This window comes from Mycotypha africana (genome assembly GCF_025528875.1).
Source record: "Mycotypha africana strain NRRL 2978 chromosome Unknown BDF20scaffold_7, whole genome shotgun sequence".
NCBI lineage: Eukaryota > Fungi > Mucoromycota > Mucoromycetes > Mucorales > Mycotyphaceae > Mycotypha > Mycotypha africana.
The window spans coordinates 1232739-1259993 of NW_026515731.1; the positions used below are offsets into that span (position 1 = coordinate 1232739).

A 27255-nucleotide genomic window follows, 5' to 3' on the forward strand; every position below is an offset into this window, starting at 1 on the left:
ACTAGATAGTCTTTTTATCCATAGTCAGCTTCATGATCCACTATCTCCCTCTCCTTGTTCCTTTCAAGGGTTTTATGATTCCCATTCTATGACTTTTTGATATGCCCAAGGCAATTTCAGTTCAAGTAGTTTATCTGTGTGCCTATTGAGTTTTAATTAATTCGCCAATGAAACTTTATTTTAACGTATTATGCACCGTTTTCCAGCGGGGCAAAATAAGTAGGTGCCTGGCTTATTGACAGGTTAAACCGAATCTTCCTTGTCTTTCACAGCCTTGCTTCTTTGCTTTAGCTAATTTAGTGCAAGTATGTTCTGCAGGCATCTCGCAAAAAGATTCCTTCTGGCTCGGTCTTATTCGACCTCCCAAAAAGCAATATTTTTGACTGAGAAAGAACTGCAATCGCTCGATCTTAATCAAGAAGGGTAATTAAAGCAGTTCTGTTAGGTTCCTGGGTAAACACAATAAGAAGTTTTCTAATAACAACCCTTCAATGTACGCTTCAATAGAAAGATTTTGGTAAAAGAGCTCAAAGAGGAAACATATGACGATACAGACTATTTTCGAATTTCAAAAGAGGCTGAATTTGGAAGTAAACGAATCGGCAGGGTTCAACTTCCCAAGCCGCTTATTGATGGTATATCTGCCTTAATTGAAGGTATGGTAAAATAAATTTTGCACACATAGTGGGGATCTGCACTTCATTCCAAGAAAATCGACGTAACTCTATTCAATTTTCTTATTGTCCTTCATATGATATAGAACATGAGAAACCACTTATTCGAGAAGACGCTTTACGAATTTTTAAATCATATCAATTACGTTACAGTTCACCGAAGCCAAGTGATGTTATTTCTAAAGGAAAAAGAACAGGGCAACTACAGCAGCCAGAACAGCCATTCAGAATCACCTATGGTGCACGGGAATCAATTGCATATGCAGCAGGTCTGCTTCCATCCAGTTTTGCAGCCACCTATAGTGTAATGAAAGAAATAGCGAAACGTATGCCCAGCTTCAAACCACAATCAATGCTTGATTTCGGCACCGGGCCAGGAACGGCTATTTGGTAACCGATAGGAAACTTGCGAATAGAGTATATACTGAAGAGAGAAAGGTTTATTTAAAATACATTTCATTGTTCTGCAATAGGGCTGCAAAGGAAGTTTTCGACATTCAACGTTGTATGGGAGTCGATCTTTCAGAAGAAATGCTATCAGTTGCCGAAAAATTAGAGCGTAAGTTCTTGAACAAAACACATAAAAAAGAAGGCTTTAGCATTTGTATATACTTAATAAAAACTTATAGGCTATATCAAAAAGGAAAAAGATCAGCCTATTGAATTTTCACGGTTCCTATCATTCAACCCAAACAGCCCAAAGAATGATTTGGTTGTCAGCACGTTTACTTTAGGCGATTTACCTTCCAAAGCTATTCAAAAATCAACTGTTGAACAATTATGGAAGCAAACAGATGATGTGTTGGTAAGTACACTGGAATTATAGAGTGTCAGTTGTGAAATGTTAAGATATTTATCTGTCGAGAATTAATTTTTGGGAATCTAGGTTTTGATTGATAAGGGTACACCTGTTGGATATAAGAATATTGCTATGGCAAGACAATGGATCTTAAATCTAGAAGGACTCAATAAGGTTCACACCGTAGCTCCTGTAAGTGTCAAAATGTTTCTTATTGCTGCATATAGTGTAGAAGTTAATCGTTTGTATTTAGTATCCTCATGATTATCCTTGTCCACTTCTATATTCTCCTGAAGCCAACATCACTAAAATGTGGAGTCATTTTAGCCAACAATTGGAACGCCCTGCCTTCTTGATGAAAACCAAACATTCCAAATCAAATAAAGAAGATATCAAATACTCTTATGTTATTCTACGTAGAGGGCCAAGACCTACTGTTACATCAGAGGGCAATGATCAAAATATGGAAGTGCAAGCCTATTCATGGCCACGCCTTATTCAACCTCCTATCAAGAAGAAGGGTCATGTCATTATGGATATCTTTGCCAAAACAGGTGAAGTACAGCGCATGATTATCCCTAAATCTCAAGGAAAAGTCGAATACCGAGATGCCAGGAAGTCTAATTGGGGTGACCTCTTCCCACATATATCAAAGAATAAGTTAGTAACGCGATTTTCGCGGGGCGAACACATCCTCGATGAAGAATTAGACGAGGAGTTTGGAGGTAGAAAAAAGGACGAAAAGAAAGCTAACAAATTAAAAAAGAAGAAAAGGGACGATTAAGGAAAGCACCTTGTTAATTATCCGATAAAAATATGCTTTTAAACACTTCTATTTCGTTTGTAATGTACATATGCTCCAAATGGACTTCTTTGCGAAAATTGATTTACCACGAATGGTACCTTTGTATATAATTTGGATAAACTATGTCATCTTTATTTATTAAACAGCATAAGCTTACTCCTTAATGTCTATGAAGGTAATTACACTTTATTTTAACATCTGTAAGAATAGAGACAAGCGGCGAAAAGGCTATTACGAATAAGCTACGGCAATAAGCCTAATTGGTTGATGCGGTATAAAAACCATTGGTATATGAATAAATGTAAATTATACACAGTTCAGAATACTGCTTGTCTGCTTTGTACAATCCACTTTCAAATTTTATTTATTCTTTAGTCCTCGTCTTCACCACCAAACTCAATAGGTTCTTCACTTTCCCAGAATTGACTGCTAAGATGTCTCCGTCGTACGCGGAAATCTACAGCAATACGGAGACAAGCCAAGTCATCATCATTCGAAGTATAGGCAAGGACATCTACCAAAAATTTAGCCTATATGAACAGTATGTTTTAACAAGATACTCAGTTAGTGAGATTCTGTTCGTGTACAGCAAGTGGATTTCCGACATGTAGAAGGACATTGGATAAAGTTTCGAAACACATTACCCTAGGAATTTCTTTTGGCAATGTGATCTTTTGTGTGACCTACAATTGTGTCAAGAGAAATACGATGAGGCATAGTGCTTTTTAACCGAATGAACAGTTGATTTAACCTAGGTTACCGTGAGATCACCCTCTTGAATAGGGCATTGAAGTTCGACTTTATCCTCATTTTTTTTTAACTCATCACAGATATCAAATTTTCTATGCAGTAATTTGATTCTGCCTAATTTGACATCGACAATTGCTTCAGCTCCGGGTCCGACGTCCTCTTTCAAAGTACCAGTAGCTTCAATTGTCAACTCGCCACCTGGAACAACAATTTCGGGACTAATCTTGATATCTCTGATATGCAGTCTGTCGGATTCGATACCTGGAGAATATTACATTCATTGATTACATACCTACTTTCTTGGCGAAAGTGCCAAATAGCTAACTAATGCAAACTTACCACAATTTTCAATTTCAACATTGCTTATACCATTAGCTATGAATAAAGTAGAAGATGAGGATATTTCTTGTGCTGGACTGAAAGGTGATTTATTATCAACAGAAGAGGTATAATGATAAAAATAGCTTGGCAAATAGAAGAATCTTGCAGATACATTATGAGCAGTAAGTACTAATAGAAGAGCCGCAGCGGTAAGGCAAATTTTCATCTTTTTAATTTTTTGAAGAAATGAAGAAGAAAGGTGTGAAAAGAAAAGAATCCAAAAATAAGAATCTCAAACAAATACTTGATATTGGATCGAAACTTAAGACATACGATACACACGCAGGTTTAAGTCACGTTCCATCATAAACTTTACGTCAAACGAATTAGCTTGCGTTATTCGTGAGTTTTTTGTTGCCATGCAACCATAACTTTATTGTTTATCAGTAAAAGCATTCATGTGACATGAAAAAGGTGTCCATCCACATAACAGTTCTATGACAAGCACGATAACTATTCAATCGTGTTTGTTGATTCGAATTGTTTGGTATTTCTTTTTTTTTTTCACGGATCAGTCCAAATTATTGTTATAAACTACGAATAGCTCTTCAAGCATATATGTAAAGTTTACTTTCCGTTTATTTTAATGTTCTAGCGAAAATGATCGGCAATCGCATTTCCACACTTAGCACTGTACAACCCGTTGCTATTTTGATGTCTCAGTTGTCATTGCCATAGTCCACACTTTTGAACTTTAATCCGCCTCTTTGAGAATTCTATTCCTCACTGTTTGAGAGTGAAGTACTAATAACTTCGCGAGTAACATGCGTAAAACTTCCTCCGCCTTTCTATATGTTTGCATGGCCGAGATAGTTTCGCTTCCGTCGAATGAACAATGTGTTGAAGCCATGCCGAATCCTACTGCACCAGAATGATATTTAGAAGTTAAAGCTTATACAGCAAGAGTCTGATATATTCGAAAGCGACAATTATGCGAGTGTATATCACTACAAAAACGAAACACTCAATACCTTGCACTGATACGAAAATAACCCTATAGAGTGGTTTAATAATTTAAAAACTAACAAACTGAACTGATGAGCTGCTGTAAAAATACTGTTTTGGCTCAGTATTATGTTAGTTATGCCTTGAATCTACAGGCAATGCGACTTTTAAAACCGCAACGAGCAGCACTTTCATTTAATCAGAAACCTGATACCTGTTTTTCAAAGTATTCATACTTCATGAGCTCTTCCGCTTTTTCTCTTGCAGTCTTTTAACCAAAAAAAAAAAATTCCAGAAGCGCTATTGTATCACATTGTATATTTCCTTCATGTTGAATTGTAATGTAATGTCTTATCTAACTATTTCATTTTGTTGAAAAGCAATAGGTTCCTGATAACGAGAGTATATCGAGGATATGTAATAAAGAAATAAGATTTGATATAGACATTTTATATAAGGGCTACTACAACAAGTTTTCAATTTCTTTGCAATGTATGATATAATAAAAGTTTGGTGTCCTTTTAAATTATTTTTGTTGAAGTTTGGTAACATAAAGGTTTTCAAGCTTTACAATAAGCATTGAATGGGCGAGGCTTTATACTCTGTTTTTCTGCAGCTTGTTTCAATATCAACTGCCTTAAATCCCACTTTAAATCTTCTCTTTATTTTTGCGAACAAAGTTTTTTATGCCTTATGAATAGACGGCTTTCAACGGGGAAAAAAAAGAGAACAAAAAAAAAAAAAGAGAACAAAAAAAAAAAAGTGATAGCTTTCGCACTATGATGCTAATAGCTGGACAAGACGCAGGTATCTCAGTTGCACTTCGATTTCAATAAATTGCGCTTTGTGGAATCAATGCAGCATGTTGAATAGTATTCGTCTCAGGTATTTGGCATTTCGAACAAAGAAGGCGAAACAATACTTTAGAGGTTATCGAAGAATGTTATGTGATAAATTCAGGCCCCCATTAAAGTCTCTCTTGTAAAGACATATATTTTAGTCAGTTTGATATGCTAGGGCCTTAAGTGCGAACTACGGTGGTTTCGAAATTAGATTGTATTGCTGTGCTTGAGATGCAAACATTTTATGCACTTTTCTAACACAAAGGTAATGGTTTTACGCTTGAGAAGAAAACAACAGATTGTAATTTGTCTCAGAGAAAGGAGTTGGGCTAAGTATCTATCATTATGACCACTCAACCGTTATTCTGTTCCGTCTGATATCGGCGCTAAAAACACACTTAGGGACATATTTCTTGGGGACAGGAAATTTCAATACACTCATCAACAAACGTTAATGTCCGTTTGCGCTATCAAACGGCTCGCGTCTTTATGGCTAGAACGAAATCCTAATCTGCAGTATTTTTGATACAAGTTTGCTTAAAAGGGCCGCAATTAAGTCGTATAAGTTATAAAGCATCAATCGAAAACTGCCAAAAACGACATGTTTGAAGTCCAAAAAAGAGACCATCAGATTGCTCTATAAACTATAGTTTCTAAACTTTTCCACTTCCCTGAAGGATACGAGTCATAATTCAAACTGTTTTTCCCCTTGTAGGAGCTTTGAGATCAGATGCTTATACGAAGGCGTTCCAACCATACGCTATTTGATTGTGTTGCCATAGAGCTCAACGTACAAAAGATATGTCGGTGAAATCTGAGTTTATTATGAGCGTCAGGCGCGTTTAATTTATAGACTAAATTAAATTGATTCACATTTGTGTACAAAATTGGCCTTCAAAAGTAAGAAAGATTATAAGTCTGAAATTTAAGTTGATGTACCTGGCCTTTGATTTTTCTCATTTCTTGGTGGAACTTCATACATCATTTTCTGTTCAAAAGAATAAAAAAAGGAGCATTTTATCGTTGGTTGATTTTTACTTTCCCTTTTTTTTCTTCTTCTGTTTTCTCTATTTTCGTTTTAGAGCAGAATAAAAATATAGTCGTACCGCAGCTCTTTTTATTTGAAAATTCTAATCTATTTCGAAGACGGCTCTGCTATTTTTATATACAAAACGACCGAAAAGCTCGATACAACTAAATAACAATGTCTTCTATGGATACACCATCCTTTGACCCGTCAGATTATTCTTACGTTATCGGCATAGGTAAAGTCATTTGTTCCACCATAGAGTCTGGCAATTTTCACGTTGTCTATTGTTACCTTTGAAACTGAAAAAAATAAAATAGAATAATATTAAGGAGATGCAGCAGACTAATAATATCTTGGATCTTCTCAAACGTTCTTTCTTGTAGATTTTGGCACAACTTTCTCAGGTTGTTGTTATGCTTTCTCAAAAGATGGAAATGATGAAATTATCGATATTACTAAATGGTTCATATCAGAACGAGAGATTTTATATTGCAAAAATTAATTAAAAGTGTACATTAAAGTATACTTATTATGTACATTTATATACGTTTGTACGTAGGCCAAAACAACAAAACGTATATCCTAAAACACCTACACTATCGCTTTATCGAAATGGTTCGACAAAGTTAGTAGCCTGGGGACAAGATGCCAAAAAGACTGCTATGAAACGCAACAATAACGATCAACTACTTTCGCGATTCAAACTACAGCTAGATGAGAATCTCAATCTACCACCTTTACCCAACGGCCTCACTGCTTTGGAAGCCATCACTGATTATCTGGAAGCTTTTCATTCCCATGTTTGCAAAGATCTTCAGCGTGGATTTGCCAATAACTATGATCAGAGTAAATTCCGTTATTGTCTAACAGTACCTGCCATGTGGAGTGATCAGGCCAAAGCAACAATGAGAGAAGCAGCCATTCGTGCCAACATTATCAATAGATGGGATCATCCCAACCGCCTTATGCTTATCAGTGAACCTGAAGCTGCGGCACTTTATTGTGAAAAGAAATGTGATCAATTTAATCTGGGACATGGTCAACGATTTTTGATATGTGATGCTGGCGGTGGAACAGTAGATTTAATTGTATTCGAAATTGACGATTCTGGTGAACGAAGAGCCTTGAAAGAAGTGACAAAGGGTTCGGGTGATTCTTGTGGTTCGACATTTTTGGATATTAGAATGAGAGAATATTTGAAAGATAGATTTTACCATCATGGTAAAATAAGTGATACTGCGATGGAGTCTATGATGGAGACCTTCATTGATACGATCAAGGTAAACAAAAGATTAAAGGAAAAACTCCTTTATGTGATATATTGGCAATCTCCTTTACTGTGTATTTTTCCCTCCTTTTCCTTAATTTGTTAAGGGAAGAATGCCTTTTTTTTCATTGTTGTTTGATACTGATCCAATTAACTTTTTTTTTTACCAAAAAAAAAAAAGCCTGAATTTGACGGAGATGAAGATCAGTATCTAGCATTACCTGCAGCACTGGGTATAGAAGGTGTGGACGATCCTGAAGCTGGTATTGAAGACGGTACACTGCACATCCCATGCCATGAATTACGACAAAGAGTATTTGAACCTGTTATTAACCAGGTCATTGATCTGATTGAAGAACAAGTCCAGCTTTCAACCACTAAACTTGACGCAATTTTCTTAGTTGGTGGATTTGGTCAATCGACATATTTATATCGACGTGTCCTAGCCGAATTTCAGTCCCGAGTAGGCTTCATTGGTGTACCTCCTCGTGGTGAATTGGCTGTGGTACGTGGTGCGGTCTATTTTGGGCTTAATCCTCATATGGTTACAGAACGTGTGTCGCGACGTACTTATGGTTTAGAAACACGTATGGTGTTTGATCCACGACATGATCCACCTGAGCAATGTATTAAAGGTGATGATAATCGACTGTTCTGTAAACAGCGATTTAGCGTGTATGTACAGAAGGGACAATCCATTAGTGTCGATTATTGTGTTTCAAAGAACTTTATGATTGCCTATCCGAATGATACAGATACAGATTTATTCGCTTATGACGGCGATGGGCCCATACCCCGTTTAACCACTCACCCTCAAGTATTCAAAGTCGCTCGATTCCCTATCAAAATGCCGAAGTTCTCTGATGTACAAAAAGGGCAGCCAATATTCATGACGATCAAAATGTATTTTGGTCAAACAGAGATCAAGATAGAGGCCCATATACGAGATAGAAAATTTACCTTCACATCTGCTTTTGAAACCGTGGAAAGAGAAATGATGCATTCGATCAACTCTCAAGTCAATATGCTTTCGATAAAACCTAATCATAGTTCAAGTAATATCGACAATGATGGAGATAGTGGACATCATAGTGGTGGGTATCAGCAAAGAGGCTACATAGGAAACGACAATATGAGTGGTGGGTCAAATAGCTCGACCCCTTATGTTTCGCGTCCTCCTTCTGCACGTGATAATGGTTATCCTACCCCCATGTCGTCACATAACGGTATCGCCAACAGAAATAATAGAGAAGATGATGGTACGTTTTACGATGGTGACTCGAGACATTCTTCTGTAGTTAACGGAGGCAGTAGTGGTAGCTCGAGGAAGATTTTCGGTATCAAGTTCGGTAAAAAACGATAAAAAGTTTTTTATCCCTGAAACAGAGAAAAGATCAATGCCTTTGAATCACAAAGCAAAATTACTTATATCCTTACTTTAAAATATAACAACAGAAAGCCTTAATCGATACTCCTTCTAAATACTCTATCAGTAAAATTTATACTCACCTTCCCTCGCCCCAATCTATCCTTAAATCAAAGTACCAAAGTCTATTAATATATTCAACTTCACTTAACGTTTATCTTAATATTTAACCATAATGTTCAACCGAGTAAATTATTTCACTATGTGTTTTACAAGTCCTCTGAATTGCCCTATCTGTTTTGACGGGCTGCTTCTATTGATTCGGACGTGCTTTATATATAAAGAGTTTATGCAATGGCTTTGGTAGCGACAGCACTATCTCCTTCATTATAATTGTACTTTTTTTCATTCTCTTTTTAATTCGATTTCAAGTTTCGTGGTGATAACAACGAAGTGAGCCGAAATCGTACACAAGGTAAAGCGCAACAAGAACTTCTTGTCAGTTTAGCAATGGTTCGGATTCACTGCATATAATCGCGAACGACTAATAATGATGAAGTTGTAATAATCTAATGCATACAGCAGTAGGAATATTAACTACATCAGTAGTGCCGCTCTTTATAACCCATTCAACAAAAAACTATATCAAACACAAACTCTATACACGCACGCACAATTATAAACAACACTTGAAAATAAGGGGTGGGAAGGCTGCTGCCGTCTTCCCAAAGACCGTTGTGTATCTTTATTAAGGAAACGAATCTGCATTAAAAAATTCTATGACGGGAGGCTTGACAAGGACTTGCGAATTCTTTAAGCAGATTCAATGACGTTACGTTCAGAGACGTAAATACCATCCAAGAACTTACGAATATCCTTGTTCTTAACCAAACAAGATTGTTGAATATCAGCGGCAGATTGAGAAACGGCTTCCAAGGAGTTACCAGTCAAGATCAATTCATCCTTTTGAGATTTGGAAGCAGCAACGGTGACACCTTCACGCATCTTAACGTGGAAAGCGACCTTTTGACCCAAGAAGTTACGGATTTCAACAGCATCAGCAGCATCATTGATAATAACGTTGATGGGGAAATGTGCATAAACATAACGCATCTTGTATTCGAATCCCTTGGTAACACCGATGATCATGTTGTTAACGAGAGAGCGGACGGTACGAATGCAGGCAACGTGCTTACGGAGACCGTGGTGAACAACGAAGCGGATCTTTTGACCAACAACGGTAATTTCAATGTTCAAATGACGGAGGTTCTTGGTGAGAGTACCGCGAGGACCTTCAACGGTGACAATACGGGATTTGATGGAAACCTTAACACCTTCAGGGATGGCGAGTTCGTCAGACTTGAAAATATCTTTCATCTCTCTGTTATTATATAGTGAGAAATCCGATACATTGGCTATATTAGTGATCCGTACATGGATGGATGAATATCAAATATAATGACAACTTTACCAAATGGATACAGAAGGGGCAGCTAGAAAGAAGGTATCAAGTAGATCGTTGGAAGTGAGTTTCTAAATTACTCAATTCGTTAAGAGAAAAGTCAACAGCAGCAATGTATCCGATCCCCGGATTCCGTGTCGGACCGTTTATCAGAAATGTGGGCGGGGACATGGAGCGAACAATTAAAATTTTTCAAGAAAATTGCATCATATGAACCAGCTGAATATGCACTGTCTGCCAATTGATATTGACGTTCTAGCCCTCATTTTCAGTAATTTCGTATACTGGTATAGCTATCGGCTGACAGTATGTAAATAAGTGCGAAGAGAATTACTTGGCCTGTAAAGATTTCTTTCTCTAATAATATAGACGTTCTCAATTATATAAGCTCGTTTTGTTTTGTTTTACGCTACGTATCAATATTACCATCAGCACAATTGGTTGATTTATTATCTTTAATCCCTCAACTAATTCTTCCTCGACATTCTCATAGCACCTATCGTGTATTTCAGTTCAACAGATGCGTAGATACGGTAGATTGATATCTTAGAATGTTTATGTAAACACTTCTATATTTGCATAGTCCAAACGCATATGCCATCGGTACTTTTGGTAAAAACTCCATTTCTCATAGCTGTGATCAGTTGTCATAGTTGCTCCCTAAATGCATATCACAGGCTATTTTCACAGTGCCAAAATAGGTGTCTGAATTTAAATCAATAAATAAGAGAACTGCAAAATAACATGGTATCTGGTACGCCAACAGAGCTGCTGGCAGCTATATTACTTAGTTCATTTTCGTCTCTTATTCCTTCTGCATCCTAAAATGTAAAACGGCTGTGTTTAATAGCCAGCTTTGTATTTTGATTTTATCTCTGGCTTTTTGCATGTATTAACGTATTTTACTCATTTCATCTGTTTACGATTACAGGCTCGTTCTGTAATTAATAAACTGTATAAAGTGCGTTTTGCTGATAAAGACCATCCTGTGAAAAAACAGTGAAAGTTATTCAAAAGGTTCCCTACAAGGCTGCTTTGTAATAATTGATTTTGATGGGGCAGGGACACGTTCATAACATATCCGTTATTATCCTTTTCTTTGGCACAGATACGGTAGGCTTTCACTTAACGTACACTTTATATTTTGCATATAAAGGATTTGCAAATATTACTTTTACCGATTTGAATTGCCAATATTTTCGTCCTGTTTTTTTTAATCATTCGTATCGCCAATTTTGTATTTCCGTGTCTGAAAATCGAGGTTGTTCAATATCCACAGTTCCAAATATTGCTCGGCATTGATGCTTTCAACGAGAAATGATAATTGATCATCCTCTAATTGGTGTAATTCAAAGGTTTGCATTACAATAATAAATTGTATGTAGGCCTTTCTCCATCAGGTAATTTTCATTAAGAACTTACCTTTTGGGTGTAGAAACTCATTAAAATGAAACTTTATTCATTCAAACTACTTCGAATTGGCTTACATCCTTGTCAACTCGTCTCGTTGTTCCAGGCGCAAGTCAGCTATAAGATCTCATTACCGAAGAAGACTGGTGTCTTTGCACACTTTTTTCTTAGTTTTCTATCACTAGCAATTTCTAATCCTCTTTCAGAATGATGACGAAATCACTGGTATTTGTCTACCAGTCTTGAACTCAAGAAATGTTACTTTACATCGAAAACAAACTCGTAAGTCGATTGGTTCTATACTTTTTTATACTTTTTTTTTATTTATTCTTTTGATTTATTCTGAACATTTACCAATTGGGGATAAAGTGTAACTGTTTAAGTTATGATAGTCGTGAAATAAGCTAATGCAGAATTTAATTCGTTTTCATTGGAAACCAATCTAGCCTGAACAACGTATAAATCAGGACGAACAATCAAAATAACAGCGGGCGCTATTGCGCTTGCCGTATAAGACATGAGCCAAGAATATAATCCAACACGGTTCGTAAGAGAAATAGGATTATCAATTCTTTCCTCGCACCAAAAAGAGTTCTGCTCTGAAAGTTTTTCGTCCTCTGAAACAAACTCGGGTAGAGTGTTGCTTAGATGAGAGTACCATAGTGACTGTATGACTAAACGATGAATACACTTGGAATATCTTCTTGTAGCTATCCAAAATTTCTCCAGCAACTCCCTGTTAGGTGTAGATGCACCAGGACAAGTACCGATATATATGGCTGAAAGGTTTTGCTGACCGATTAAGATTTCTCGAAGGGTTTTACGTTGTAGTGCACCATTATGCTGGATGAGAACAGGTCTGAGATTACCCGTATCAGGTAAAAACTGACCGGGCTGAATCAATGATTTATCAGAGGTACCCAAAATGCATCCTTCAATTTTGGGGTCAATAGTAATATCCTGTTGCATAACGGTCTTGTAAATCTTAGTTCGAATTTGTGGTATCTTCAATATCATAGACATGAGAGCAAAGCGCATAGACGCCATTAAAGGACTGGCTGATGTCGCTGTCTCTGTTGAAACACTGGTAGCCTTAATAGTGGCTTTTACACGAGGCTCTCTCTGTTTTATTATAAGGAGATAAGGAAGATCAGTATTGAAGATGGTGCTTCTATAAATCGCGTAACAAATAGAATACCTCGGCATTATAAGAATCCAACAATCTTTCAGAGTCGGTAGCAATTCCTCTCAAGACGTAAGACAACTTCCACGCAAGATTGTCAGCTAGTAAATAATGTGAGCGTCCGTAACGCCTAGATGCAGTAAGTTACTTTATGAGCTTACCATCTTGAAGCCCCATATTCATCCCCTGGCCGCCGAATGGTGAATGACAATGTGCCGAATCTATGAATAGATAAAGTGTGTAGGTAAATTGACTTTGAACAAGGTTGCTTATCTTAACACTATACATAATTTGCTGTATGCTGTTACCTCCAATCAAAAAAGCTCTTCCTCTTCTGAAGCTATTAGCTATTCTTTCATTGATTCTAAAATTAGAGGACCATATTAAATCTTTAAGTTCAAACTTGAATGGTGCGGCCATCTCATCAACCCATTTTTGAAAGAAATCCAACGACAAGGGGTCTTCTTGCTTTTGTAAGCCATGCGAAATATTATCTGAGTCTTTCTCATGCTTGTAGGCCTCCAAGTTTCCGAATATTCTGAACACATGCCTGTCCTTGTCAGTCGATTTCATTGGATTCAAACGAACCATACCAAGTACCTCTGCAATAATATGAATGAGACTTAGACTCTCTTTGATAACTCACAACATATGTATATACTTTACTATATCCCTTCATAAAAGCATTTCCTCTCTCTCTAAAGCGTTCCAAGTTCTCTCCGTACACATGCAAATCCGCCAAAGCAAAGCGTGTTGATATAGCAGAACCTTCATACTTCCAATCAGACTGACCCTTTCGTACCACTGAATGTGTGCCGTCCGCACCTATGATATAGGCTGATTCCACTGTTGTTTCTTCCTTGGTATGTATATTACGTACTACTGATTTGACACCGTGTTTATTTTGAATGTACGACACTAGTTCGTGTTCCCATCGTATCTTGGTCGAAGTTTTTTGTTCAATATGCTCAACGAGAATTTTTTCCGTCTTGCCTTGCATTAAGGCGGTAAATTGTGGAAAAGGCGTGTCACCGAAACCATCCACCTGAGCTATCTACACACACATATGTTAAGCTTTTAAAAGGACTAAGGTGGATTGATTTATCTAGCAAGATACTTAAAACTTACAATATTACCATTATTCCACATACGCAAACCTGCCAAAGTTACTGCATCAGCAGAAATATCTCCTGCTAATCCTTTATTTTCCAGAATTTCCATTGTTCGGGATGTGATAAGAACGGCCCTGCTTTGATCTGTAGGTCCAGGTTTTGGGTCCACACAATAAACTGTATGACCTTGTAAGGCTAATAGATATGTAAAATATAACCCTACAGGACCGGCACCACTAACAAGTACATCTACTTTTTCTAAAGGCTTTATTGGTGTTGAAGTAGTTATTGACATGGTTGCTCAGTCTGTCCGAACAATTTTGCTTTTGCTGTATTGAAGAATTTTAGAGAAAAAGGAGGAAAGTACACAAAAATTAATGCAAACTTATCGCGGGGAAAGTTCGGGAATATGGTTTTTCGAAGTTTTTCCGATTGAGTCAAAAGTTGAGCGTTTCTCGTAGATCACACTTGACTGTGGTTCTCTCACAACACCCGCTTTTCCTTAATTTATATTGTAATTATTAAATAATACTACACAGAATAACCCGCATTCAAACCATGGTTTATACAATATTCTGAATGCTTTTTTTCATGATTGGAGCACGGACACACAGTACTTGAATCCATTCGAGTGTTTGTACTATCTTGGAATGCTATTCGATTATGGCGCTGTTCAGTTTCTTCGGCGCCAAAAACCGTAACGTCGATACGGGGTAAAAAAGACTAGGAAAAAATCAAAAGGATGTATCCGACTATGTGTTTTTGAAACCAATAACCTTCTAGACTAACAGTGCTTCAAACTGTAACCGTACAGCAATTGTTAGATTGTTAAGCGATGTTTAGGATAATAATAAATGATAATAAATACAATAATATTCTATGTGTAAATTACACAGCAAAAGATAGATAACTAAGCGACTGATAAATGGACGATTACAGGCATGATTATTCGCATAAACGAAACAAAACGTAATCGAAGTTGCTTGCAAGAGTAGAGTTTACCAACCTTATTGCCACAGATAAGTGAAAAGATGGTAATCAAAGAGAATTAAGGTTACTTTCGTAACTACGCCTACTTCCGGTGGTGACCGTGTTGACGGATGGGGCTAGATTTGCTATCGCTTCTATGTTTGCCGTGGCCGTTTGCAGAAGGTGAGCGGGATCTCATATGACGGTGCCGACTGTATCTTTTTCTTTTTAGAGAGGATGATTTTGAACGAGATCTTTCTCGATATCGATAATACTCCCTATGTTCTCTTCTGCTAGAAGAGGGCGAGCGTGAAGACTGACGACGACGGCGATGTTGTGTTTCTCTGAATGATCCGGTGTGATAGGTATGACTTGAATGAGAAGTTCGCGAAGCGGATCTGCTTGTTCTTCTCCTTCCTCGATCATGCTCTTCGGACGAGCGCCAACAGTCAGACCTTTCTTGTTCCTTTGATATATGAACTTGTGTTACTGAATGAACCTTTAAAGTTGATGCTGGATGTCTAAAAGGCCTGTCTCTAGCACCAAATCTTAGTTGCCCACTTTCTTTTCTACCGCCGAATCCTCCCCCTAACCGTCTCGGTTTCCAACTTTTCATCAGTCGGCTTCGTTCATAATCAACCAAAATGGTTCGATTATTAAGGTTTGTTTTATTGGCGTACTTATAAGCCTTCTCCGCAGCATGCTTGGATACAAATGTGACGAATCCATAACCTTGAGACAAGCCAGTTACTAAAGAAAGAGAACGCTCTAGTTTGATATGTATACATGCCTCCATTGCATTTGAAAAATTACCATTATTTCGTATTATTATTGTGCTGGAGACTTCCCCATATTGCTCGAAGTAAGTCTTTAAACATGATTCATCAGTTTCAAAACTCAACCTGCCGACAAAGAGGGTACAAAGGGGATTGGTAATGCTTTCAGTCGGTGGTCGGTCTTTAAAACATTAAGGCGTGTAAGTAGGGGAAGCATTAGCTTTTTTTAATGATAGAAAAACATAAAAAACGTCATATAATTTACAGTGCGATAGAGCCGCTCTTTCTAATCCTGCATCATGAGGTTGTATATCAGTACCATCAATAGAACCTGCTTGCAAGGGATCATATTGTTTCAAAAACCACATAACATTATAATGATTATGGTAAAAGGTATTGTTCTGAACGGTATGAAGTTATCAGACGAAAGGGAAGAGAAAATGCTCCGAATGGGGGACGTTGATTCGTTTATTTTAGTACAATTTTACAAGCCACTTGCACCGGTTATTTATCGTTTTATATCAGCTGGTTTTAGGTGTGAGTGAGAGACAGAGACACCGCAGTCTAGCGAGTCATAACATTTTATTCGAGTGATTATTCTGTCTTTTTTTTTCCCTTTTACTTTACCGATTGCTACATACTCAAAATGGTTAAGAACAAGGGAAAAGTAAGTTAGATATTTGGTGACATAGTCATAGAAAAACATACTTAGCCCAGTCTATAATAGGGTGGTAAATCCAGAAGAAGAGGAAAAAACGATACTGAAAACGATAAGCGTGAGCTTATTTTCAAAGAAGAAGGCCAAGGTATTTGAATAACAACTGCTTATCTACTTTCGTACTGTTTCTTAGTAATCACACATACTTGAACTTATTTAAACTATTAGAATATGCCCAAGTTACAAAGATGTTGGGTAATGGTCGTGTTATGGCACAATGTTTTGATGGTGTCGAACGTCTAGCACTCATTCGTGGCAAATTACGTAAAAAGGTCTGGATTAACCAAGGTGATATCGTATTATTATCTTTACGTGATTTCCAAGATAACAAAGCCGATGTCATTCAACGTTATAACCCTGATGAAGCAAGAGCTTTGAAGAATTATGGTGAATTACCCGATACAGCCAAGATTAATGAAGCCGACGCCAGCTTTGGTGGTGAAGAGGATGGTGACGAAGTTGAATTCGATTTCGATATCGACGAAGTAAGTGCTCTACTCAATAAAAATCTTGCTTTTGTTTTGCTTCTTTGGTTATGTATACTGACGTTCACCCAATTTTATTGTATAATAGATTTAACCAAAATCTCCAGTGTTTTATATCTCTCTTTTTGTGTTTACGTTATATACAAGGCATTGCGTTTCCTCTATTTCCTTTTCTGATTTCAATTCTCTTTACGTTTAGACATTTTATCTGATACAAAACGAAAATAAAAAAAGGAAAAAGACGAATCTAGTGGTTGTATTGTATTTATTATTTGGATTTGATTTTATTGAAGATGAGAGTTGCAGCATTGATGTAATTGTAGCTTTGATGCACGAGGAACAGAGGTATCTGTCAGCAACAGTATTGTTAGTTGTTAAGCTATAGGGATAAAAAAAGCAATTGTATAAAGACAACAAATATCTTACAATAATCCATGGAGCATTGAAGGCTACAAAATATATCCAAAACGTTAAAGCTTGGGGATCACAGTTGGGTGCATTTGGTAAGTCCATAATATAGTACAACGAACAACTGAATAAGTGACACAGCGACGCAACCATTTGGAAAATATATTGCTTAGGAGAACCACGCCAGATATAATATGCGGAAATGCAGCATAGTGGGCCCCATATGAACTAAATATACAAGAATTAGCTTACATGTTAAAACCAATATATGTTCAACTATAGTGCCAGACTGTAGACTTTACAATAGTCATGGTTTCTAAAGTGACCAATAGCTCATCAGCTACCATGTAACGTGAATCTCCTCGGGCGTACTCTTTCCACATTTCGCCAAGTAAATCAGTTTTTATAGCAATGCTATCTTTATTGTACAGCCAATACCCTTCAAAACCAAGATGTAATAATCCACATATCGTAAACCACGTAAAGCGTTTGACTGAAGTTGTTTCGCTGGTAACGCTGTAATAACATAAGCTCAACAAGAGAGTAAAAATAACTCCAACTGCGACTAAGATCTCCAGTGTGGTTCTTTGAGTTGGAATGTAATTCGGAATGATCAGATCTACTGGGTAATATGGATGTGTGGTCATATATACAATTGATAAAGGAACAAGGGGAAGCATACGAAAGCGGAGATGAATAGAAAAGAAATAGGCACAACAGCAGTGTACGTGTCAAATGGCATTGTTAGTCTTGCATTTAGCAATCATAAACTGATCTGCCATCGCTTACGATGATATTACTTTTCTTATTAAGAGTTTCAATAGCTAGAGCCAATTTTTCTTTTTTGACCATTATATAGTCTGTATCATATGTGCTGACGACAAAAACCGGGATGTTGTTCTCTTTCAAAGGGCCGACTATGCTGGCCAGAATACCAACTAAAGTGAATTCCATTTGAGCGTCAACTTGGAACATACGCCAGCCATGTTCTTCGTTCTTAATTTCATCTTTCTGCTGCTTCATTGAATGATTTGTGGGCAAAATAACTGAAAGTTCAGTAGTTGTTCTTGAAACTGTATACCAAGGAGCTTTGAATATAGTTGCTGGAAGGTTGCAAGTGCGTTCAAATTGATAGATGCTAAAGTCATCCGGTAAATATTTCAGATTAATGACAGACATTATTGGGTGTTTACTGTTACGGATCCAATACAAAAAGGAGAGGCCAATACAATTCATCTATCAAACTTCTGTTAATGAACTTGGCACGGTGTGATGCAAATAACTCAACCCTCCTTCTCCAATTGGAAATTTTGATATTATTCTTAATTAACTTGGTGATTCATTCCCCATTCTATTTGATTGAATTTGGATGCGACTCAGAATTCATTGACTTTGATAGCTGTCAATGAATCCAACTATGTTTTATTGATGATTATTATATTAAGAAATCAGATTATTCATTTAATTATTGACAAGAACATATTCGAGGGTTTGCTTTTCCTCATCATTCAATTGTGTTTGGCAGATTTCATGGAAGCTATTGATGTTGTGTGTATTACAGTTGCGGAAGAAATCTGTCAAGTAAACCTTCATATCTGTTTGGTAAATAGGATCGTTCTTCAAGTCTGGGTTATCTTCCTCATCATCATTTTCGTCAAGGTTATTGAGCATTTCTACATTTCAATTCAGAACGGTTAGAAAACCTATGGCCCTTTAGGATATAGGAGCTAAGGGCTTTACCTGATAAAAGGTTGAAGTCATTGCGAGCACTGAAGGGTGGTTCGTCTACATCTTCCCAGTCACCGTCCTACAAGAATCTTTACTGTTAATACCAGTGCGAACACATTCGTCATTTTTCAAATCCTCCAATGTATCTACCTCATCATCTTGTATCGATTCAACGTCCTCAGCTGGAGCTTGATCCATTTGGAGAGCATTAGTAAGTTCTGCAACTAACAGTTTGATAATTTTAGCAGGTAATGGGATGGCTGTATATTGATCGGGATCTACAAGATAATAGATTAAATATTTGTTGCTCTCGGTAATATTCTCTGTTATTCAAATAGCATACTTCTCTTGGCTCGAGAACGTGTAACAATTCCACCTATGCAAAACAGTTTTCATAAGTTTACAGATAGAATAAAAAAGTTGTCGTAATAAAATCTACTTTACCATTAGGGTTGACGATTATTTCACCCTTGACGGTGATATTTTGCAATCTGGGATCGCTTGACAAGAAGATCTTAGATAAAGCAACAGCACTTTGATTTGTTTACAGTTGATGTTAGTTCACATTGAGAGGATTAAGGTACATGTATACCAAGTTACCTGACTTTAATAGTATAGTAACCGGAGAAACTGTCATAGTTTTCGCACCATGTAGTCATCAAAATTTCCAATCCATTTCTTCCGTTTATTTGTGAGTCGCAAAGGAATTGGAAGACTGTATCTTGCTGTGAAATAAATAAGTGTGTGAAGACCATAACAAGAGATTGAATGAAAGGCTGATTGTCGGTGTTCATCAAGCGGCCAAGTACAGCTGTCAATAAATCAGGCAACACTGGTGCAATGCCATTGCCTGCCTTTTGAATCAAGCTAACAATCAAATCGCCAACAAACAGCGCATCAGAATCTGAGCCCGTTGGTTCCAACAACCTGGCAATAAAGTGAATGATATAATCCAATCCAGATTTTCCGGATGGATCTTGCCTGTTAAAAAACGAAAGATAAAATGTTTTGTTGACTTAGTTAAACGGTTCTTCTTCAAGCTCTCTAATATATAGCTTACCATCTCATGATATGTTCTATATCTTTAGAAATGAATTTTTTCAAGCATTCTTGAGCGCTTTGTAAGACATCAATATCTGGGTTGGTCCATACTAATTGCATCAAGCTAGGAAACATTTGTTCGGTGAAATCATTTGGTAATGGAGAAGGACCATAAGTAATGGTCGCAGTTAATAAGTCAATAGCAGACTAGAAAAAACAAAAAAAAAAAGAAACCAAAAATGAATAATTATATCAATGTTGATCCCTCTAATGACATGAAGCACTTACTGCATATATAACAACATCGGTATTGGGCGTTGAGAAAACTTGGTTAATGAAAGGAAGAGCGCGTGTACAAAGTGCATGGTAATAATAAGTGTTTTCAGCCAATGCTTCAAACAAATCGAGAATACAGCTGGAAATGATAGGATCAGCAGCATATGCTTGCCAAACATCAAGAATAGCTGGTGTCAGAATCTGCTCATATTTGGCTGTCACTTCGGCGTTGATCTTTTTAAGGTATCAGGGGAAAAAAAAAAGAGGTTTAAATGTTTCCAGTCATTTGAGACATATATATGATTTTTGTCTTCTTTACCTTAATAGCAGAAACCAACGTGTCCAATAATAGCATCAAGGATTCTTCAGTAGCGCTGGGTAAAAGCTGGCATGTGCCCTCCATGATATTTGCTTGATAGGGTGCAACAGCTTGGACATTCAAATGTTTACAATAATTTGCCAAGGCTCTTAAAGCCGAAATTTTGACAGGAATATTGCTGTCGGGAGCTTGAAGTGCGTTGACAGCTACAGCAACATATTGATTAGCCATCTCAGGTGGCAAATCCTTTGCAAACTCGGAAGCAAAAACAAATGCACGACCTTGCAAGAATGGTAATTCTATAGGACGTTTTTGAATGAGTACTTAAGTTCAGCATCTGATGAGGGAGAAGTGCTTGAATATATGGGGTTCACTTTCTATACCTGCTGCCTGCATATCCTCCAATACGACATGATCAAAAAGACTCTTGAGGTCAAATTGTACATTCTTACTATTATCGGCCAACACTTCTGTCAATTCCTCTGACAAGCGACCAATGGCTAACAAACAAGATTCTTGAATTTTCCACCAATTTCCGTTTCTAGCAACGCGTGCTTCTTTAGATTCAGCAATATGTCGTTGAACAGCAGCCGTCAAAGCGTTGAAGAAGGGTGCTGGGAAAGTTTCTTGTAAGGAAATGAGAACATCAATCGAGGCCACACGAGTGTTGAATGTGTAAGTTCCATCTTCCTCATCTGCCACATACTGATTGGCATCAGCAGACCAAATATCCATCTGCTCCTGGGTTATCTGCATGTAAATGATAAAAACGTACAACAATTGCTCGAAGAAGCCAGTGGCAGTTCCTTCAGGACTCACAAACAAATGTTTGACTGATTTTTTACTACTGGCCGCTGTGATGAATTCGAACAAAACGTATAGGAGGTTTTGGAAGCCCACCTCGTTACCCTCCGAATCTTGATAAGTTTCTCCTATATCTCCTGAATCACTTATAAATTCTTCAGCAAAACGTTCGCGCAAATTGTACAAATCCATCCAAATCGGTTCGAAGATGCGGGGTAAGCTGGCGGATATGTACTTGGGGAATTCGGAATTGAGTGTACAGATACATTTCACGACCATCATCTTCAATCCATATTCTTCTGTAGCTTTTTCAGGATCATCTTGTACATGGTGGTTCAAGATGACAATAAATGCTTCCAACCATTGCGGAATGATAGGCTTAATGAATTGTTCTGTTAATGCTGGATTTTCCTCACGTAAGCTCGATAACATTTCAATACAACTAGTGAGGATGTTGACAGCTCTTCCACGAGTACTAAAAGAGTATGTCTATCGGTATTGATATAGTTTTTTTTTTCGAATAAGGCATTTCTGGTAGAGTGCAGTTTAGAGTGACGTCTGTTATATCATTGGTGTAGAACTTACACTGTCAGAAGTCAAGATACGATACATTTCGGGTATCAATACAGGGCCAATCTGAGGTAGTTGTTGAATACTAATATCTTTTTTAATCATTTCCAACAGTACATGCATCGCACCATGAACACTGTCTGAATTGCTGCTCTTTAAGTAATTTAATAAGATGTCGAACAAATTGGGCCAGTTCTCTGGGAAATCATCATGTGCGATTTTCGATACAACATAAGCACTAACAACTCTGATTTTGGATTCAGGATCGGCAAGGCCTGTAACAATAATTTCACGAACAGCAGCTTTGCTCTAACAAAAGATAGAGATATTGCATGATTTTTTAAGTAACTTTTTAAACAATATTTCCAGAAAAAATCTATGTCTATCAAACCTCTGCTGGAGTTTCAGGACCAACAAATTTATCGTCATTTTTGCTTGACCAATGTGTTGTAACGTAACTTTTCAATGTAACAGCTGCTAAGTAAAAAAGAAAGCTAGGGTTAAGGATAATAATTATCGCTCTCTTTTCTCTCAACTCAAACATAATGTAAATCTTTGATCCAAAAACTGGTAATTCATTGATATATTTGAAAAGGATATTTGTCTTTGAGGAACAGCGTGTTGCTGCGAAACCGTAAGCTTAGCAAGACTGATAGGAAACTCTGTAGGCATTATGTAATTAATTTTCAGTAAAAATAAAAAGGTTGGGCACATAGTAAAAGATATACAATTCAATTACAATACCAGGTTGAATAGCAAGCTCCTTTAACTTATTCTCAGCAGCCGTACGGACGGTACCATCACTATCAGCCACTCCTAAAAGGGTTTCAAAAACTGCGTTATCCATTTCAACGAAATGAACTGATGTTGAAGAATCAATTGTCAAAAGAAAAAAGTAGAATAGAATAAAGGCAAAAGCTAAAAGCAGATAATGAGAGGTTCTTGAAAATTTCAAACTTCGCGTTTAACACGGAAAACGAAAGTCTGGAAAAGCGTGTAGTGCAACGCTGCAAACGAACGTAAGCTTAATTTCCAGCGCAATAAAGCGGTTTCTCTTTTTTTGAAAGTATCAATAGATAGCCATAGTTTTGGTTTCTATGGTTAATCTGCATATGGGTCAATGCTTGCCTTGGAACTCACTTGGTATCTATTATGGCGTTTGAACCGTTGGCGGAATCGGGTTTTTCTATAAAAATTATTATGCCGTACCTTTTTTTTTTTCTCGGAAATCCTTTGGTTGATTGTAATTCTCTTTTAGCGGACTGTGGCTTAGTGTCGGAATTCTGCTGGGCGCTGAAGCAATCGACGGTGGAAGTCAACTGTAACATGTTGGTTACAAGACAGTGAATCCCTCCTTCTAAACGCGGTCTAATTATACACTATGGTAAAGTAGAGAAGAATGTCATGGTGTAAAGACGATAAATCCATTCAAATCAATAACATCCATCAGCAAATGCAACCAAATTATTGTCAATCGATCGATATCAATATTGGATGGAACGAGCAGAAAAGAAAAAATGATAAGGATACTTTTATTGACAATGGCTGATTCGACCCGCTTGCATTGGCTTGACAGTTAACCATTGACTAACAAGTCAGCATCGCAACCACACCATTCACTTGTTTGTTAGTTTTTTGCTTTGTAAATAATGTCGATTTTAGAATTTTGTAATTTGGACTAGTCGACATTTTGTGTTTGCTGTGGATGTTTTTCTAATTTGAATTTTGAATGGAATCGATCTTTTTACGCCAAGAGTATGTCATTTAAGAGCATCGTGTAACCTCTTTTCTACATTTTTTAGACTAAGGGTACTAGCTCCTTCGGTAAGCGTCATACCAAGACCCACACTCTCTGCAGACGCTGTGGTAACCGTTCTTTCCACAAGCAAAAGAAAGAATGTGCTCAATGTGGTTATCCCGCCGCTAAGACCAGATCTTGTAAGTTATCTCAGATGAACGTTTACATTATGACTTCATGCTGTTCTGTATTCATTAACGTTTCTTATGTCTTTTTCTGTTTAGACAACTGGTCCGAAAAGGGTAAGCGTAGAAAGACCACTGGTACTGGCCGTATGGCTCACTTGAAGCTCGTCCAACGTCGTTTCAAGAATGGTTTCCGTGAAGGTAAATATATCAGTAAAAGGATTCATGCTTTTCTCTTGATCATCATCATTGATAAGGTATTTTTGTTTGATATTAGGTACCCAAGCCAAGAAGCAAACTGTTGCTGCCTCTGCTTAAATCAACGTCTGAACAATTTGAAAAGATACGAAAAACTACCAAACACTTGTTGGTTTTTTTTTAATCATTAAATGTTTTAACTTACCATTAAGAAGAACCACAAGTGAAAGGATGGAAGATTTTTAATGGTATCATTTTAGAATCACTGCATTAATTGCTGTGGAAAAGATGTTTGTGAACGATATGGTTGTGAGTGTGAGTGTGAATGGGCTGTTTCAAGTTTGTTGATTGTGAACAGAATGTCATTGATATGTTTATCTGTTCTTACTGCAGTGATGAGGGTAATTGGATGTTTAGATATTTATGCTTTTAAACAAATGCATCTGGATGATGAAAGCTCAAATATGTCTCGAAAAGAGGGACCTCTTTAGAAAGCATTTTCAGGATTTCAGGGAAAAGAAAAAAGCGGCCAATATACATATTGTGTTTTGTTCCATTTTACGTTTCTGCATGTTAAGGACATGATAATGTAAGTTGTCTGTTCCTCCGTGTCCTCTCGCGGTCTCAGACAAAGATCCCTTCAAATGGTTCGAAAAGAATAAACGAGTTTTGTAGTTTTTTAAAAAACAAAATGCTTCTTAATTAAACATATTGATTAATGAAAACAATGACAAAACAAATAATTATTGATTAAAAAGAAAAGAAAGGATTTTCATAGCTTAAATTTACAAGTTGTGACCAGAAATGAAGAACCACTTGTCAATGGAAGGATCGATGGGAGCAGCTGGTTGGGGAGAGGCCTAAAAAATAGAAATCGAATAAAGTTAAAATGTGTGTTACAACAATAAATGATCGTTTTACTGCTGAACAGATATAAATGAAACTTACAGCAGGTATTTCAACGGAAGCATTCTTGTAAGGAGAGTCTTCAACAGAGACGTTAGTACTATATATGTGTAAGAAGAGGTTAGAGTGCTATCTTAACAACGCTTGAAATAAATAATATATGGACTCTTACCAGTCAATATCCTTCTTATCAGAGGCACCAGAGATGAGAGCCTTCCAGGCTTCGTGTGTTTCGAGAACAATATCGGTAGCGTACTTCTTGTTCTTGGCTTCACCGCTGAAAGCAAAGACGTTTTCGGGCTTACCGTCAGGGATCTTGTAGATACGGAACCATTCATTGGTAGCACGGATAAGACCAGGAAGGTGCTTTTCAACATCTTCGATATCTATTGGTAGACAAATATAGATGAAATGATACGTCACCGTTTAGCATAACACTCTTCAAAGCCTTCTTTTTTTTCCCTCAGAGATCATGATTCCTTTCTATCCTTAACACTGAGCTTTTATCGGGTCACTTACCATTCAACTTGGGAGCCAAAGGATCATTGATATCGATGGCGATAACCTTCCAGTCAGTTTCACCTTCATCCAAAAGAGCCATGACACCAAGAACCTTGACTTGCTTGATTTGACCAGGATAAGAAACTTGTTCACCAATTTCAATGACATCGATAGGATCGTTATCACCACGAGCCTTGGTTTCGGCGTGGGTATGATTAGGATCTTCCCAGGTCTATTAAGCAACAGATAGGATATTTTATTTTTGTTAGTTCTGAAACTGTTCATCACAAAGCATCGCCATATTTTCCGTTTTGTTGATTTTTGTAGATTCTATTATTTCTTGTAAGAATTTTAATAAAAAAAATACTTACTTGAGGGAAAGCACCGTAGTTCCAAATGTAACCCTTGTGAGGGAAGCAGTTACGGACGAATCTAAGCTTACCCTTCTTGGTATCTTGAATGATAGGGTTCATGGCGATTTCCTTGGAAATCTATTAGAGTGCAGAACTAGGTATCAGTATCAAAGAAAGTAGAAGAAAAAAACGACCAGACGCGTGTCGACTTTTACAGATAGATACCTCGAGTTTAGCATTGGTCCAACGAGGGATTTCAACAACCATGTTGAAGATAGTCTTTTCAGCGTTGGCAAAAAGAGGGATATCATGGAAAGGAGAAACGGGGACACCGTTCTTTTCTGTAAGTCAGTCCCATATACAAAAGGCAAAAAGAGAAAACTTGTTAGTTTCACTGTTTAAACATCGTTCAGCTTCCCCTCCCTCTCTCCCAACTTCAGCTCTAGTTATTTTCTTACCAAAGTAAATCTTGTAATCGAGAGTGTTAAGAGCACCTACTTGACGGGTAGTGATATCAGCCATCTTTTTTTTTTTTATTAAGGGTAAGAACAAAAAAGAAGAACAAGGAGAATAAAGTATCAGCACAAAATTAACTAAAAAGAAAAAAAAAGAGCGGAAGACGGGATGACGCCACGAGAACTTCTAGCCAATGAATGGTTTGATTGATCAGAAGATTTTTACAATTATAGAATTGCACGCGATGAATGTCAAAAGATTGAATCTGAGCCTGTAGTTTCGAATTAGGTGGATTGCTCTGGTTTTTGACTAAAGTTGATGGTAGTACGCTTGGGGATGGTGTTCGAGCAGAGCTCAATCAATACAAAAAGACTCTTTTTTAAGAGTAAATCGATTAGGTCATTTCATCTGGAAATGATAACATATATTTATCCAACAGTGGCACCTTCTGTTTATCTTCAACAGTGAAACCTTATCTTATATGTCACGCATACATTTTTAATTATTAAAACAGCCCCAACATAGGAGCGACGATGAAACATCATATGAGTTCTCTTCAAAAGGAACGGTCGCTGAACCGGACCATTCCACTTTTAACAGACAAGAGCACTTAATACTAGACGCGTATATGCTGCTTCATATTGAGAAAAGTTCATTCTTTGGATGAAAATAGCAGTACAGTTGTCGAGCACCCTCTTTTGATGCGCCGGACAAGATACAACTCTAAAAGTGCGCGTTTATACTACCCTTTTTTTTTTTTTCATTTATCTTTTTTTTTTATAGATATAAATATAAAAA

At 37.2% G+C, this 27255-nt stretch overlaps 13 protein-coding genes across 13 annotated transcripts; 4 read left to right on the forward strand and 9 right to left on the reverse strand.

Annotated features, from left to right (window-relative positions):
- Positions 1-307: 307 nt before the first annotated feature.
- On the forward strand, positions 308-2257 carry BDF20DRAFT_914415 (mitochondrial small ribosomal subunit Rsm22-domain-containing protein; the record flags this gene model as incomplete). The annotated part of the gene is made up of 7 exons (XM_053084184.1): positions 308-423; positions 508-656; positions 761-1064; positions 1148-1233; positions 1304-1479; positions 1561-1665; positions 1727-2257. 7 exons carry the CDS (start codon positions 308-310, stop codon positions 2255-2257), a joined length of 1467 nt encoding a protein of 488 aa, XP_052934976.1.
- Positions 2258-2649: 392 nt separating this feature from the next.
- On the reverse strand, positions 2650-4528 carry BDF20DRAFT_988973 (ML domain-containing protein; the record flags this gene model as incomplete). Its single annotated transcript, XM_053085287.1, has 5 exons — positions 4137-4528; positions 3368-3575; positions 3039-3289; positions 2923-2961; positions 2650-2808 (listed from the first exon to the last, which is right to left on the reverse strand). Exons 1-5 carry the CDS (start codon positions 4257-4259, stop codon positions 2650-2652), a joined length of 780 nt encoding a protein of 259 aa, XP_052934977.1. The 5' UTR covers positions 4260-4528.
- Positions 4529-6003: 1475 nt separating this feature from the next.
- BDF20DRAFT_610723 (uncharacterized protein) lies at positions 6004-9144 on the forward strand. The gene is made up of 5 exons (XM_053075869.1): positions 6004-6461; positions 6610-6688; positions 6786-7506; positions 7675-7768; positions 7850-9144. Exons 1-5 carry the CDS (start codon positions 6401-6403, stop codon positions 8854-8856), a joined length of 1962 nt encoding a protein of 653 aa, XP_052934978.1. The 5' UTR covers positions 6004-6400; the 3' UTR covers positions 8857-9144.
- A 528-nt stretch (positions 9145-9672) lies between these two features.
- On the reverse strand, positions 9673-10236 carry BDF20DRAFT_914418 (ribosomal protein L6, alpha-beta domain-containing protein; the record flags this gene model as incomplete). The annotated part of the gene is made up of 1 exon (XM_053084185.1): positions 9673-10236. The coding sequence occupies one exon, from the start codon at positions 10234-10236 to the stop codon at positions 9673-9675; it is 564 nt and encodes a 187-aa protein (XP_052934979.1).
- Positions 10237-11714: 1478 nt separating this feature from the next.
- BDF20DRAFT_611345 (FAD binding domain-containing protein) lies at positions 11715-13738 on the reverse strand. Its single transcript, XM_053075871.1, has 6 exons — positions 13576-13738; positions 13223-13516; positions 13076-13135; positions 12930-13015; positions 12086-12853; positions 11715-11992 (listed from the first exon to the last, which is right to left on the reverse strand). Exons 2-5 carry the CDS (start codon positions 13503-13505, stop codon positions 12110-12112), a joined length of 1173 nt encoding a protein of 390 aa, XP_052934980.1. The 5' UTR covers positions 13506-13516; positions 13576-13738; the 3' UTR covers positions 11715-11992; positions 12086-12109.
- A 937-nt stretch (positions 13739-14675) lies between these two features.
- BDF20DRAFT_611265 (uncharacterized protein) lies at positions 14676-16374 on the reverse strand. Its single transcript, XM_053075870.1, has 5 exons — positions 16037-16374; positions 15809-15952; positions 15155-15745; positions 14964-15118; positions 14676-14826 (listed from the first exon to the last, which is right to left on the reverse strand). The coding sequence occupies exons 1-4, from the start codon at positions 16137-16139 to the stop codon at positions 15099-15101; spliced, it is 858 nt and encodes a 285-aa protein (XP_052934981.1). The 5' UTR covers positions 16140-16374; the 3' UTR covers positions 14676-14826; positions 14964-15098.
- Positions 16375-16400: 26 nt separating this feature from the next.
- BDF20DRAFT_879073 (eukaryotic translation initiation factor 1A, Y-chromosomal) lies at positions 16401-17267 on the forward strand. Its single transcript, XM_053081538.1, has 4 exons — positions 16401-16438; positions 16499-16577; positions 16658-16974; positions 17063-17267. Exons 1-4 carry the CDS (start codon positions 16418-16420, stop codon positions 17066-17068), a joined length of 423 nt encoding a protein of 140 aa, XP_052934982.1. The 5' UTR covers positions 16401-16417; the 3' UTR covers positions 17069-17267.
- Positions 17268-17379: 112 nt separating this feature from the next.
- On the reverse strand, positions 17380-18029 carry BDF20DRAFT_796063 (Emopamil-binding protein; the record flags this gene model as incomplete). The annotated part of the gene is made up of 2 exons (XM_053076272.1): positions 17380-17610; positions 17709-18029. Coding segments are annotated over 2 exons (552 nt in total), but the record flags the coding sequence as incomplete, so codon positions are not given.
- Positions 18030-18138: 109 nt separating this feature from the next.
- Positions 18139-18561, reverse strand: BDF20DRAFT_914422 (ACT domain-containing protein; the record flags this gene model as incomplete). Its single annotated transcript, XM_053084186.1, has 1 exon — positions 18139-18561. One exon carries the CDS (start codon positions 18559-18561, stop codon positions 18139-18141), a length of 423 nt encoding a protein of 140 aa, XP_052934984.1.
- Positions 18562-18730: 169 nt separating this feature from the next.
- BDF20DRAFT_611503 (armadillo-type protein) lies at positions 18731-22193 on the reverse strand. The gene is made up of 11 exons (XM_053075873.1): positions 22161-22193; positions 21130-22039; positions 20747-21045; positions 20440-20661; positions 20171-20358; positions 19711-20091; positions 19555-19643; positions 19454-19486; positions 19261-19388; positions 19123-19189; positions 18731-19055 (listed from the first exon to the last, which is right to left on the reverse strand). The coding sequence occupies exons 2-11, from the start codon at positions 21980-21982 to the stop codon at positions 18844-18846; spliced, it is 2472 nt and encodes an 823-aa protein (XP_052934985.1). The 5' UTR covers positions 21983-22039; positions 22161-22193; the 3' UTR covers positions 18731-18843.
- BDF20DRAFT_611502 (uncharacterized protein) lies at positions 22194-23119 on the reverse strand. The gene is made up of 4 exons (XM_053075872.1): positions 22865-23119; positions 22721-22782; positions 22512-22601; positions 22194-22395 (listed from the first exon to the last, which is right to left on the reverse strand). The coding sequence occupies exons 1-4, from the start codon at positions 22965-22967 to the stop codon at positions 22285-22287; spliced, it is 366 nt and encodes a 121-aa protein (XP_052934986.1). The 5' UTR covers positions 22968-23119; the 3' UTR covers positions 22194-22284.
- An 803-nt stretch (positions 23120-23922) lies between these two features.
- Positions 23923-24432, forward strand: BDF20DRAFT_822356 (ribosomal protein L37e-domain-containing protein; the record flags this gene model as incomplete). The annotated part of the gene is made up of 2 exons (XM_053077687.1): positions 23923-24058; positions 24143-24432. Coding segments are annotated over 2 exons (426 nt in total), but the record flags the coding sequence as incomplete, so codon positions are not given.
- A 594-nt stretch (positions 24433-25026) lies between these two features.
- On the reverse strand, positions 25027-26523 carry BDF20DRAFT_822503 (inorganic pyrophosphatase; the record flags this gene model as incomplete). The annotated part of the gene is made up of 7 exons (XM_053077705.1): positions 25027-25101; positions 25190-25247; positions 25320-25533; positions 25667-25880; positions 26020-26139; positions 26227-26342; positions 26460-26523. The coding sequence occupies 7 exons, from the start codon at positions 26521-26523 to the stop codon at positions 25027-25029; spliced, it is 861 nt and encodes a 286-aa protein (XP_052934988.1).
- Between the last annotated feature and the right edge of the window lie 732 nt (positions 26524-27255).